The 15,487-nt window shown below is 33.0% G+C and overlaps 1 protein-coding gene across 3 annotated transcripts in view; it reads left to right on the top strand.

Annotated features, from left to right (window-relative positions):
• The window catches only part of golga4 (golgin A4), a 92,569-nt gene that overhangs the window by 4,133 nt on the left and 72,949 nt on the right, over window positions 1-15,487 (top strand). For 2 of the 3 annotated variants that reach the window (XM_056471377.1, XM_056471378.1), the window contains exons 3-4: window positions 3,138-3,239; window positions 12,336-12,401. In XM_056471377.1, the coding sequence (XP_056327352.1) occupies window positions 3,138-3,239; window positions 12,336-12,401 (168 nt within the window). The remainder of the gene's footprint in view (window positions 1-3,137; window positions 3,240-12,335; window positions 12,402-15,487) is intronic. The other variant, XM_056471379.1, reaches the window with a different exon arrangement.

Genomic DNA, 15,487 nt, shown 5'->3' on the forward strand with positions numbered 1-15,487 from the left:
CTTTTTACATTCACGTTTGTTTATTTATTTGGCAAATGCATTTACACAAAGAAAATCTCTCTTTAATTTCTTGGATTACAGTTTTAATATGAAGTCTCAGACGTAAACATGCTGTTTTCTTAAGTTGAGTGATCTGCCTCTTGTTTTACAGAGAACATTGTGCAGAGATATGAAATGGGTTTGATAATCTCCAGCTGGTTGGTTTACACATCACATGCTATTATTGTGCTAATAATAGTCTGGATGATGCAGTTTAGTCATTTATGGATTGTGACATTAAACCCCCTTTGAAGCACAAACTTTTAAACATGCCAAATAATGACGCACATTTTCCCAGAATCTTTGCTTGGTTTATTGTTGGGTGTTTTTATTATGAATCAAGTTACTATCTTTTCTTTTGGTGATTTTTGTTGTCTTCTCTTTTTATGAATCAAAGCTCAAGAGTTTGTGACCATTGTGGGTAATCCAAATTTACTGATGAGTGAGCTGAGGTTTTGATAAATACCATATTTTCTGTTTGTATTACTTTCTGAAATTGCCATCAGATCTCAGAGTGAGTGAATTCCACATCATCTCAACATTTCCAGGGCTCAACAATAAGTTTTTTTTTTATTAGTTTTTTTTTTTTTTATTGGACTGCCAACATTATTTTATAAATATTTTAGGTTTTATATGTATAGTTTTTTTATATAAATGTTGAAAATATTGTTAAATTGTGAATTTTTTACTATAAAACTATATTAATAATAAGTTGTTGTTTTTAAAATATATTAAATATTTAAAATATATTATAATTATATAATATAATATTTTTAATAATAAAATAGTTTTTGTTTAATTGTTTTTAGAAAATTAAAATGTATTTTTAAAAATAAAATATGTAGTAATTATATTTAATAATTTATTTATACAATATTACACATAATGTATAAATCATATAAATATTTAATAAATAAAATGTTTTGTAATTTATTTATGGATTTAGATATAATTTTAATATTTACATAATGCATTCTGTATCATTTTTCTGTAATGCATTTTCATTTCCGAGATAATTATATTTTTAATTATATTTAATAGTTTAATTATAAAATATTATGTATGATTGAAAGTAATTTTTTTTATAATTTATTTATTGATTTAGAGATATTATATTTTAATATTTATATCATGCATATTATAAAATTTTTTGCGTTTACATATTGAAAACAAGTTCAGTTTTTAGTCCGAGATGAAAAAAAAATTGTGTATTTTTTGGTAATTGTATTTAAGAATTTATTTATAAAGTATTTTTTTGTGATTGAAAATATGTTTTTAGAATTTTTTTTTAAGATTTAGGGATATTATAATTTTAATATTTATATAATGCATTCTGTACTAAATGGTTGCATTTTCATTGAAAATAAGTTGAGATTAAGAATTTATTTATAAAATATTATGATGTATGAATATTTATTTATTACATACATTTTTATAATTTATGTATTGATTTAGAGATATTATATTTTAAATCTTTATATAATGCATATTGTACTAATATTGTGCATTTTCATTGAATATATGTTGTTTTCAGTCCGAGATGAAAAAGTGTTTTTTTTTTGTTTTGTAAATGTATTAAGAATTGATTTATAAAGTATTTTTTGTGATTGACAATATGTTTTAGAATTTATATAAAGATTTAGAGATATTATAATTTTAATATTTATATAATGCATTCTGTACTAAATGGTTGCATTTTCATTGAAAATAAGTTGAGATTAAGAATTTATTTATAAAATATTATGATGTATGAATATTTATTTATAACATGCATTTTTATAATTTATTTATTGATTTATAGATATTATAATTTTAATATTAATAAAATCCATATTGTACCAATTTTGTGCATTTACATATTGAAAAAATGTTGAGTTTTCAGTCCGAGATGCATTTTTTTGTAGTTATATTTATAAAATTATTTCTAAAATACTTTGTATAATGTATAATTTTTTTTTAAATATATATTTTTTATTTATTTATTGATTTAGATATATTATAATTTTAATGTTTATATAATGCTTTCTATTTGGAATTTTTTAATTTTCATTGAAAATAAGTTGAGTTTTCAGTCCGAGACGAAGAAATTGTGTACTGTTTTTATTATTTTATTTAAGAATTATTTATAAAGTATTATGTATGATCTATAAGTAATTATTTATAAAATACATTTTTTATAATATATTGATTGGTTTAGAGATATTATAATTTTAATGTTTATATAATGCATATTAATCTTGTGCATTTTCATTGAAAATATGTTGAGTTTTCAGTCCGAGATAAGAAAATTAGGTATTTTTTTTTGTAATTATATTTAAGAATTTATTTCTAAAATATTATGTATGATCTATAAATATTTGTCTATAAAATATATTTTTGTAATTTATTTATTGATTTAGATATATTATCATTTTAATATTTATATAATGCATACAATACTTAATCTTCACTAAAAATAAGTTGAGTTTTCAGTCCGAGACGAAAAATATTTGTATTGTTTTTGTAATTATATTAAAGGATTATTTATAAAATATTATGTATGATGTATAAATATTTATTTATATACATTTAAATGCGTTTATTATTATTTATTTATTTTGAACATTTATATATTGAATTTTGTACAAAATTATAAATTAAATTAAATTATTTATATCAATTCTGTACTAAATGTTGGCTTTTTCACTGAAAATAAGTTGAGTTTGCAGTTAGAGATAGTTAAAAAATAAAAGTCAGAACTTTATTTTTGTGGTATATTTACTACACCTAAAGTTTAAGGGACAAGAGAGCTTTTTCAGCTCATCCATCCTTATTTTTGAGCCCTAATTTTTCTTCTGTGCCACGATGGATAGAATTATGTTTTTGATGTCTCCACTAACAGCACATGATGATTTGACACCAGTCCGGCTGTGGTAGTGACATCAAACAGTGTAAATCTGCCATCTCTCGGTGTGGATCCGCTGTCTCAACTCTATTTGTGTTTCCACAGATGTCATTCTTCTGTCATGCTCCAGCTCTTTCTCTGTCATTTCACTCATCGTGTTGTTTTTCTCATTGCTCTTCATTAATGCGTTGACGTGTGTGTGGGGTTCGCTCAGCTGCTGGCTGGGATGATAGCAGAGCCTGCTTTTCTCTCTGAGTATACTATCTTTGCTCTGGACCACTCAAAACGTCCCAAAGCGGCCCAGGTGCCCAGTGCGGTGAGTCTGTCCTCACACATTAAACCAGGGCTTCTCAGCTCCAGTCCTTACGGGCCAATCCTCTGCACATTTCGGATGTCTCTCTTATGTAACACACCTGATTCTGATTAGCAGCTCCATGCTCTAACGATGTCCTGCTTGATAGGGTCCCCAGATAGTGTGTGAATTGCTGCCTTCTACCATACCTATCAACATTATGTTGTGAAAGTAAGGCATATGCCTCCATAATAAGGGATATGCCCCTCCCCCCCCCCCCCCCCCCCCCCTAAAAAATCCCCAAATTACTAAATATGTTCATTTGGAGCAGTTTCAATGTAAATAACCAGTTAAATGGTCAGTTATATGTTTTATTATTATTATTTACAAAATAAAAAAGTAATAGTATACATTAGCAGCAAATACATTAGCAAACAGTTCAGCTTATTCAAATTAAAAGCTATTATAATGAAATAGATTCAAGCTATCAAATCTCATTAGTTGTTTCTTTACTGTATAACTTACACATTCTGATTTAAGAGCAACGAATGAATCTCTTATTTATTTAGATTTTTTTTCTTTTCATTACATTAAATAACAGGTGTCACTTTAAAAATGCACAGATCTAGCGTTATTATGAAAGCTTTCGATTGCTTTCCTAACTTTTATGCTCATTTAGGATGAAATTAGTTGTTTGAAAAACAAAACCCACCAAGATCGACATCTTTAGATATTATTATGATTAATTATGTGTATATGTCTGTTCGAACACGCACTCAAAACCCAGACTTTTTACTCAGCTTCAAATCGCGTGTACAGAATCCGTTTGGGAAACAGCGTCTATTTATCACTATGGACCGCGTCAGGTGACAGTCATGCACCACTATATGACTGTTTTGAGGATTGCATATGAAGGGGAGACGGCACCTGTAATGAAAAGGAATGGAAATCCTGCCATAAACAAAGCAAAAGCACAGAACAGACGCACATTTAAGAGCAAGGGGCGGCCCTTAGTGATTCGGCGTTATGGGTTGCGTTTAGGGAGACTCGACTCTTTAATGTTTATTTGCCTCTCTTCAGAGAAAGACTGAAAATACGGGAGAAATACGGGAAAATACTTTTACGGGTTGATAGCGGGATAGAACTGTAAAATACAGGAGAATCCTGGAAAAAACAGGAGGGTTGAGATGTATGCCCTACTACACCCTGATCAGGCAAAATCTTTACTTCATTCTGTAACGTTCATTGAATTTATTATTATTATTATTATTTTGAGCAACAGTTACCAGAAGTTTTGGGTGTAATCAGTTAACAAGCTACTGTAATTTAAACTATTTATCTACCTAAAAAGGCAATTAAGGCATTACGGATCATTTTTAGGTAATTTAAAGGGGACAGTTCACGCAAAATTGCAAAATAGTTTCAAACCTTTATGACTTATTTTTTAATGTTGAGCACCTGCAAAAAGAAAGCTGAAAACCTGTAATCATCGACGTTCATTGTAGGAAAAGAAAATACTATGAAAGTCAATTGTTACAGGTTTCCAGCTTTCTTCAACATATCTTCTTTAGAGTTCAACAGAAAAAAAGAAACCTATAAAGGTTTGGCACCACGTGGGTTGGGTTGAAAGATGATGTCATCGTCCATCGCTGATGGCCGATAGACATCATGATGCTGAGCCGACATCTCGATTGTCCACCCCGCCCCTGTCACAGCAGCAACCCGCTCGCGAAAAATACACACTTAGGCCCCGTTTACACTAATACATCTTAGTTTTAAAATGGCATTTTAGAACGAAATGATCCACGTCCACACTAGCGTTTTACCTAGCTTTTCTGACCAGATCTCTGCTGAAAACAAACACACACACACATACACACACACTCTGAGCATGATCTTACGCCTTACCCAGAATCAGGGCCGGATTAACCAACAGGCATTATAGGCACAGGCCCAGGGACCCGTGCGCACTTGGGGCCCCTGCGAGGGGTGAAGAAATGCAGATTTTGTACTGTCTATTTAGGCTAAGTGCAATAAGCGCACCTCGTTGGAATAAGCTAGTTAAGCAATTCACGCCCATCACTGTTTGACTGACAGAGACAACAAAACTAAAGAGCGAAACAAACAGCAGTGTGAGTGGCGTAGCTCGTAAAGTGCATGACAATGTCTTTTGACGCGATCGATCTTGAACCCGGTTCGAATCCAGCATCTGATGAACACGTTCTTCTTTTTTCCCCCACTACATAGCAGATTTAACCTGCTCTTCATCACGAGGAAGACAAGTAGGAATCATTAATAAGAGTGTGTATTGTGGAGGACTCAGATTCATAGAACTGGATTGGAGAGGTGTTGTCCAAATCATATGCATTATAAGTTTGTAGAAGTTATGCATTAAAAATACCTTTTAAATATAATTTTTTAGTACTGCATCAGTGAACTTGAACAAGTATATTAAAATCCATTCATTTTCACTAGTTGTATTAGTATTTTTTTTTCAAAGTGTGCTTTAAATGCTTTAAAAATAAGTTAAATCTTTATAGACTAGAAATACATGTACTGTATATCAGTTATTTAAAAAAAATGCGTGCAATACATTATAGATTAATTTTATTTCAAAAAATATTATATTAATCTTATTTTAACTATAGGGGTGCGGCTAGGTAGGGGGCCTACAAGACATTGAGCCCAGGGGCCTCTGAATCCTTAATCCGGGCCTGCCAAGAATATAAAAATACATATAAATACATTTAGATTATTTACTTTAATCATTACTATTATAATGTAAAGCAACTTTCAACCAGCACAATTAATTTTTTTTTTCTGAAGACAATCACCTACTGCCCCTTTAAAGGTCCCTTGAAGTGCTTTGAAACGTTTATTTTTATGCGATGTTTGACATAATCTCAACTGAACCATGAAGAGAAGGTGGGACCGACAATAGCTCCTCCCCTTTTTAAAAAGGGCCAATAGTGTTTTATTTTCACAGCTCTGCCAGTGAGAGTGGTTGAACTCAAGCACATCCAATGAAATGCAAATGAGAAGCGTCTTGAAGGGGGCGGGGCATATCAGACACTAGAGAGTATTTGATTGGTCAGAAGCATTGAAAAGATACTGAAGTATGAAAAATAGTTAATACATTTAGGCAGAAGTGACAAACTGCAAGATTTTGATGTTTATTTCAGGTTTATATCTTCTAAACGTGGATTTTGTCACTGTTTTAAAGCTCTCCTTAAAACTAACAGACTGATACTAACATCTACAAAACTTTATTCTCACTGGAACTTTTAAATACCATTTAAATTAGCAATTTCACAAACATGCACACTCCCTTTGACCAGGATATCCTGTGGAGTTCCCTTCTCAGGGCACTTATTGTTGATTTAGAGCAAACATATGAAGTGGTGAGGGAAACATGCAAAATGTGCAGAGCTGTGGAGCGTGAGGACTGGAATTGAAAAACGCTGTATTAAACCAACCCTTTCCCGTCCCGTCCTGTCCTGTCCGGTCTGCGATGCCTTTGGAGGTTATGGGCTGGAGGAGGCCGAGTAACACCTGCTTGCAGCTTTTCTTGCATAACTCAAAGGCATCTGGCTCTTAACCCCTGCATCTAATATCTGGCGTTCCTCCTCGTCAGGCCTGATTGGTGAGATTGGCAGTCGCTTTTCTCCGTTGTTTTGTACCTCGGAATGATTTTCCTCTAGTTTGGCATCTTCAGGAATGAATGCGTCTCCTGTAGTATTAGATATTGCTCTGTTCCCTCTCCCTCATAACAGATCTGTAGTTTCCTTTATAGATTCCCTTGGGGTTTATAATGTAGTGTTGAATGTTCCCTTGCTGTTCCCTGAGAGTTCTTATCATTTACTTTTATGTTTCTGAAGTTGGATTATTGGAGGTTCCTTTTGCTTGACTGCATTGAATGCGGGAGTGAAGTGTCGCACTTTATTTTTTCTGCTTATTTAAATTCTCAAAGTTGAAAAAATACCTTCATAGCTACAGTGCAGTATATATATATATATATATATATATATATATATATATATATATATATATATATATATATATATATATGTATATGTATATGTATATATATATATATATATATATATATATATGTATATGTATATGTATATATATATGTTTTATATATATATATATATATATATATATATATATATATATATATATATATATATATATATATATATATATATATAATTAAGATAATATAAATATATATAATTTAGAGTACTGTTGAGAGATGCTAATTGATTTATTATAATTTAATGTAATTAAATGCAATGTAGCTTTTACAATACAATTGTAAAAGTTAATATCAAATTCATAATATTAAGTTGGAAATGCTTCGTTGATGTGCTAGCCTATTGTATAGGTATTAATGCGAATTTATTCTGGGTTATCAACACTGTTTATTACTTAAACACTGTTATAGTAGTTATATGTTTTTCTAAGGGGTTTTAAATTTAATTAAAGGGCACCTATGGTGAAAAATCTACTTTTCAAGCTGTTTGGACAGACATATGTGCATGTATGGTGTATAGACCGTCATATTGGGGTGATATAAACACACCCAGTGCTTTTTTTTTTAATTTAACAACATAAAAACGGTGGACCAATTGGATCGGTTTTCTGATCGACCGCAACTTTACGTAGGAGTGCGGTCCCCCCCGCCCACCGAATTGATTGACAGCTGCGTGTATTAACATGTCCCGGTAGTCACGTGTATAATCATATAAACAAGACCAGACGTGCGCAAAGCAACCGGGAATAAAAGATCTGTTCAGTTTGCTAGGATCATCAATCATCATTAAATGTGATCAAGAGTAAGTTTTACATGTTTAAAATGTTTTAAAACAGATAATAATAAATAAATAAATTACAGCGATTTACTTCAGATTCAGCACAGCCGCGTGTCAGAACAATTATACAGGAAGACGCTTCAATCCCAGTTTGTGGACGTTGATCCTTTGGAAATATTTTTTCATTAGCATTTCAACATTTGAATCTTTAATTTTATTTTTAAATATATTTGTATTATCCGAAACTCAAATCTTATCGCTATTTATACGCTCAATGGAATTGAAAAAAATATTTTAAACAAGCCTTTATTTGTTCACTTTCCATTTCGTTTAGTATATTTCTTTTTTTTTTTTGTCAGAACATATTTTGTTTAGCTAATTTTATTTATTAAGTACATTTCTAATTTCCAAGTGGTTTTGATACTGGAATTCGATGTGAATGGATATGAGTATGAATGGAACTCAAGCGTACTACATCCGCCATTTTGTCATGATCACATGACCAACCCGCATCAGTTGCGTTGCTTCACTCCCATTCATGAATTCTCTCGTGATACATTATGGGACAGCGTAGTGTCCATTAGATGGGCACTTCAGAATCTCGCCGGAAGTAGTAGGTCATCCGGAAACTTCTCGCATACTGTTATTCGAATTCTATGACTTCAGACATGCTACTCCGCTCGCATACTGTTTTTAGCGTTCTATATAGAATGAAAGTATACGATTTCGAACGCAGCCAATAGCAAATCAGCGCTGTTTAAGAAAGTGCTTAGCGGAAATGGATGTTTTTAAAATTGCAGTAGTGATTGATACCGAATTCCAGTATCGTGACAACACTATTTCCAAGTAATATTTTCACCTGATAATTACCATTAAATTATTGCATTAAATTAAATTATTATTTAATTATAATCATTAAATTATTATCTTTTAAAATTGTTTAAATTATTTTAAATTAAGCAAAAACAAGAAATTGAGTTAGATCCCTCTGTTTTTCAGGGCCATTTGAGCTATATATTTATATATAGAAATGTTTTGAAAGGCTCAGTTTTGCAGTGTTTTCAGCAGTAGTTCTTCTGTTTGAGGAGACTCTGCGCTGACTGAAGGATTTTCTCATGATCTGTAGATACGGATAATCCCTTCACACACAGCTGAGCACATTAAACTCGCACACTGCCATCCAATCACATCAAACACACTGGTCATGTGATCTGTGTACTATTGCCATCATTATCACGCTTAATGGGTTGAAAGATGCAATGTTTCTTGTTTTCACTGACATTTGTAACCCAGAGCATTTAAATTTTTTTGGGCTAATGAAAATACTTTATATCTGCACAAAATTAGTTCTGTGTTATTTATTGACTGTATTTTTCATTGATTATGCGTAATATTTAGCTGCATTATGTTAGAAAGCTTTGCAGTACTATAATCAGGTATTATATTTATATTGTGTGTTGTATTGTGTGTGTGTGTATAGTATGTCGGGCAAATAATATAAATTAGATATGTACAGTTGGGGAAATAAGTATTAAACACATGTTTTTTCCTGGGAATAATATTTCTAAAGGAGCTGTTGACATGGAATTGAACCAGATTTGTGTAAAAAAACCAAACACTACAAACATAAAAAAAAATATATATATATATATATATATATATATCTGAAAAATGAGTTCTGTGTAAAAAGAATAAAATGACACAAGGAGAAAGCACTGAACTACTGAAATGTATTTAAAGCTTTATATAAAAGGCTTTTTAAGTGAGGGCAGCTTAAAGACACCTCTCATATGGAGAATTAAGTCACATGCATTGCTCAGGTGTGAGTTTTACACAGACTTCAGCAGTGTGTACAAATCTTGATGGTTCTGTGGGTCTCATCTATCAAATCTGAGCTTTATTCTGTATTTTCTATTGGATTCAGGTCAGGTGATTGGCTGGGCCATTCCACAGCTGGATTTTCTTTCTCTGAAAGCATTTAAGAGTCTCCTTGGCTGTGTTTTGGATCATTGTCTTGCTGAAATGTCCACACTGGGTTCATCTTCATCCTCCTGCTAATGTAAATGTTGGACTGAAGCAGCTGATATTCATTTACACTGAGGAAGAGCAGAGAGTTGCTGAAGTAGGGCTGCTCGATTATGGGAAAAATCATAATCATGATTATTTTGGTCATAATTGTAATCACGATTATTCAAAACGATTATCAGTTGAAGTCAAAATTATTCGCCCTCTTGTGAGAACATATTTTGTTTAGCTGATTTTATTTATTAAGTACATTTCTAATTTCCAAGTGGTTTTGTCACGATACTGGAATTCGATGTGAATGGATATGAGTATGAATGGAACTCGAACGTACTACATCCGCCATTTTGTCATGATCACGTGACACACCCGCATCAGTTGCGCTGCTTCACTCCCATTCATGATTTATCTCGTGAGACATTATGGGACAGCGTAGTGTCCATTAGATACACACTTCAGAATCTCGCCAGAAGTAGTAGGTCATCCGGGAACATCCCTCCTGTGAATTTTTTTTTTAATATATATAAATATTTCCCAAATTATATTTAACAGATGAATTTTTATATTTTTTTCTTCTGGAGAAAGGCTTATTTGTTTAATTTCGGCTAGAATAAAAGCAGTTTTTAATATTTTGAGACCTATTTTAAGGTTAATATTATTAGCCCCTTTAAGCAGTATATATTTTTGATTGTCTGCAGAAGAAACTACTGTTATACACTGACTTGCCTAATTACCCTATATAAGCCTTTGAATGTCACTTTAAGCTGAATACTAGTGTCTTGAAAAATATCTAGTCAAATATAATGTACTGTCATCAAAGCTAAGATAAAAGAGATCAGTTATTCAAAATTAGTTATTAAATCTGTTATGTTTAAAAATGGCTTGAAAATAAATCAGCATTAAACAGAAATTGGGGGGAAAGGGTCGCTAATAATTCAGGAGGGCTAATAATTCTGACTTTAACTGTATATATGCACAGTTATATTCCTCCCTGTAAATAAAGATAGGGAAATGAATACAATAGAATAAAAATATGAAACAAACTGTGCTTTAAGCTTCTTCACTGTAAGAAAAAAACATTAGCTATAAAAGTCCTTCAGTCAAGAGCAGTGAGGGAATTTCTCCATTTGTTGTTTGATTCATAATAAAAACAGGCGGCAGGAGGAATATTGCACGCTGTCACTTTAAGAATAGTGCGGCTCTGATATCGTTTCACTTTGACGTGTCTTTTGATTCTCAACTCGTTTGTTTATTACTCAAATGAGGGTTAATATGAATATTTACTAAACACCGTGCTCTGACACAATTGTGCATGTATTTGACCATTGAAGTGCTCACATTAAGATGGCGTTAGATGTGTGTGCTTCGCTCGTCTCTGAGGCTAAGCGTGCACACACACACACACACAGAAGCGTGCGGTCTCGTTCGCGCTTTTAAACATGAATGACTCGAATGTTCATCAATGAACGATGTGCATCCCGTGCTGCAAACGTTACATTACAGTACATGCTTTTAGTAATGTTCACGTGGAACTGAGCTTTGCAGAGCAACAAATGTGTACAACTTGAAAGGGGGCGGTATATGATGCAATAATCGTTTATCTCGATTAATGCTTTTTCATAATCGTTAGAAGCCGAAATCGAAATCAGATTTTCGATTTATTGCACAGCCCTATGCTTAAGAACTACTGAGAGATTTCAGCTGCTGTCTGGGCTTTCCATGCCTTTCTACACCTTCCTTTCTTCATGTACTCAATACCTATTCTCTGTGTCATTTCATTTTATTACACATAACTTCATTTGTTAATTAATTAGATTTGTTTTCTTTGTGTATATGGATTTCTATCAACATCCGGTGAAAGATCAAGATCTCATAATCCAATTGAAAACTGAAACCGAACACTGCTAATTTACAGATATTCCAGTGCAGTAGATGACTGCTGTGGCCGTTTAACTCCTGCAGAACTCAATGCAAATGCGCACGCTCTCAGTAACCAGCTCCTCCACCGGGTTTGACTGTAGTGCTGCTGTGTTTAACTCCTTGTGTGTTTAACGCAATAGATGTGCCGTGTGCGTTTGTTTTTAACCCCCGTGTTCCTCTCCGACTGCATGAGGTCAGGCTGGGTTTATTAATTACAAGCCCCTGCATTTCTTGTAGCAAAGACTAATATTGCTCCCAGAGTAATCGGGGTGCAGCACGAGAGCTTGGAGGAGTACTAACCGGGTCTGAGATAACCGTCAGGCACTTTCACTCATGTGTGTTTGCTTTTGTTCTGGCGCAGAGTGGTAAAGCAGCCGGCAGCTCTCCCAGAGGCAGTGTGAACGGGGATGGAGTCGCTTCTCCTCAGGTAAGTCTCTGATTGTGTATGTGCTTTAGTGTGTTTAATGGTAAAGCAAAGACCTGGTCCTAAATGAAATAAAAAAGAAAATGTGACATGCAGCTAGGACTGAACAATATTGGAGAAATCTGATATTTTTCTGTGATTAAAAAAAAATATTGTTTTGATTTCATCTTTAGAAAAAATAAGGCGAAATTAAGGGCCCTATCATACACCTGGCGCAACAAGGCACAAGACGTGTTTGGTGCAATTTGTTACTATTTTCAGATCAGCACGACTCAAATTTTCATGTTTTGCGCCATGTTGTTTAAATAGTGTTACGATCCTTGATGAAAATATGTCTAGGGAATTAAAAGGAGTAACATAAAGATGACCAAAGTATAAACTGGAGATTAAAATGGCAAGAGAAGACAACTACAAATTAGCACCGCAAAAGATTTATTGCTCCCACAGTATTTACAATATTTATAAACAATAAGTTGAAAAGAACCAAGATAAACCCGGGAGAGGGAACTGAAGTTGCGCTAGCAAAAATCAAAGAAATAAATATAACAAAAATATTCCCTTAAACTCCTCCCCAAACCACTAAATAAGAAAACAATATGAAAAGAAAAGTCTTCAGCGCCAAAAGCGCCCTGAACTTACACTAATCTGAAAAAATAGAAATACAAAATTAGCGCACTTCGCTAACTAGTGTGTCTATACATCAATAATCCTGCGTGCAAAGTATGTATGTCACGTGACTTACTAGGTTGTTCCAGATCTCCCTTGTCAAAAGTCACAGAAGGATTTTTAATGGAGCATTAGCGGGCTAGAGATGTAAAGACACACATCAGAACTCTCAAACAAATCTCACTCAAAGTCAACATCAGTAAATCTCACTCAAAGTCAACATCCGTAACAGCTACAAAACACACGGACACCACCAAACAGACAACAAGCCAAAACAACAACAGCAGCAGCTGATCTCTTCCCGTTGCCGCTTCCTATTTATAGGGCTCTGCAGCAAACGCGATTGGCAGAGAGAGAAGTCGTCTTCACATGGTTGATTTAGATTGGCAGTCCTGTCAGCCAATAGTGCTTCGAAGTAGGCGGTACCTGTAAAAATGATAGGGCCAGTAGAGAGAGAGAGAGAGAGATCGAGAGAGACGGATAGACAGAAAGAACATACACGCAAAACTGTGCGGTTCATAACAATAGCAAATCCATTTGCGCCTCTTTGTGGACTCATAGGTGTGCTGGTCTATAAAAGAGGTGTGTTAAGGCGCATTGTTGGTGCATTGGTATTTTGAGGAACTGAAACAGACCGCGCCATTGACCAACTAAAAGCTGCTCTAATGTCTAGCGCAGAGCGTGTTAGTTATGTGCCTATGCAGGTCCAAACGCTTACACATTAATACACACAAGATGTACAGCAACACACAAATATCTTTCCATATGAAAACAATTAAAGGATTAAAATGTTACAAAACGTATTATTTTTGTACATAAATATAAAAACTACTGCCTTCATGCCTTCTTCACCCCGAGGGTGCTTTTTCAGTTTATTCATGACAATTTGCATTAGTATAATATTATTATTATTATTAGTAGTAGTAGTATTGTATTGTATAGTAGTAGTATATGCATATTTATATTTGTTTGAATAAAAACAAGTTTAGATTTGTCCAGCTGTCGGGTTTTGGAGACGTCTGCATCACCATATAGGGCGTAAGAACAGGACGTGTGTTTGGATATAACTCAGTTTATTCACCACACTTCATTATTATTGTTCATTTATTTGTTTGCTGGAAATTAGAACTGAATTTAGAAATAGTTTTGAAACAAATCTTTGCGCTTAACAAGCTAAATTAAATATGTAGGCTAATGGATGTCTTCAGCAGAGTGCGTACAATGCCGTGGCATGATGCACCTGACTCTTAAAGGGAATGGGAGATAAGACTCTGATTGGTTCAATGCACGTTGTGCTCAAAGCACACCCATAACTCATTAAGAGAATAAGCACAACCCTGTTAGACCCTGCGCCGGGGTACAGACCATATTTTTCCATACCTTTAAAATATCAAAAGCGGATTCAAACATGCCCTTAATGCTTTTGTGCTAATGCTTTAGACTTTGTGCCTAGATCATTAAGCTAGAGCCCTAAAAGTTTTTCCTAAAACAAGCACCATTATCTGTCAGTGAAGTAAAATAATCTTGATTTTGGCTTTGGAATGTGCAGTTGAAGTCAGAATTATTTATTTATTTATTTATTTATTTATTTATTTATTTATTTATTTATTTATTTATTTATTTTTAACAGAGCATGGAAATTTTCACAGTATGTCTGATAATATTTTTTCTTCTGGAGAAAGTCTTATTAGTTTTATTTTGGCTAGAATGAAAGCAGTTTTTAATCTTTTTTTAAAACCATTTTAAGGGCAAAAGTATTAGCCCCTTTAAAAGTATTAGCCCCTTTCAATAGTCTACAGAACAAACCATCATTATACAATAACTTGCCTAATTACCCTAACCTACATAGTTAACCTAATTAACCTAGTTAAGCCTTTAAATGTCACTTTAAGCTGTATAGAAGTGTCTTGAAAAATATCTAGTCAAATATTATTTACTGTCATCATGGCAAAGATAAAATAAATCAGTTATTAGAGATGAGTTAACACTATTATGTTTAGAAATGTGTTGAAAATCTTCTCTCCCTTAAACAGAAATTGGGGGAAAAAATAAGCAGGGGAGCTAATAATTCAGGGGGGCTTATAATTCTGACTTCAACTGTATATATTTGGACTACAAACAAGGCAAAAATTTTAAGAACTTTTTTTTTTGTATAAATTCCCTATAAATAGAGTATTTACATACAATTCTTTAGCTCCTCCTCATGTATAATTCAGACTCAACATTGCATATCTTGTGATGTGACCATTGCAGATGCACACATTGTGATATCGATGCTGAAACCATATATTGTGCAGCCCTACATGTATCACAAATTATTTGACCATTCCAAAACCTTTTATATAATGTCTGATGTAAGAGTTAGACTTTCATTCAGCAATTTTGCATTAAATTCATTCAAAATTGCAGTATTTTTAAATAAA

Source organism: Danio aesculapii, chromosome 13 (assembly GCF_903798145.1).
Source record: "Danio aesculapii chromosome 13, fDanAes4.1, whole genome shotgun sequence".
Lineage (NCBI taxonomy): Eukaryota > Metazoa > Chordata > Actinopteri > Cypriniformes > Danionidae > Danio > Danio aesculapii.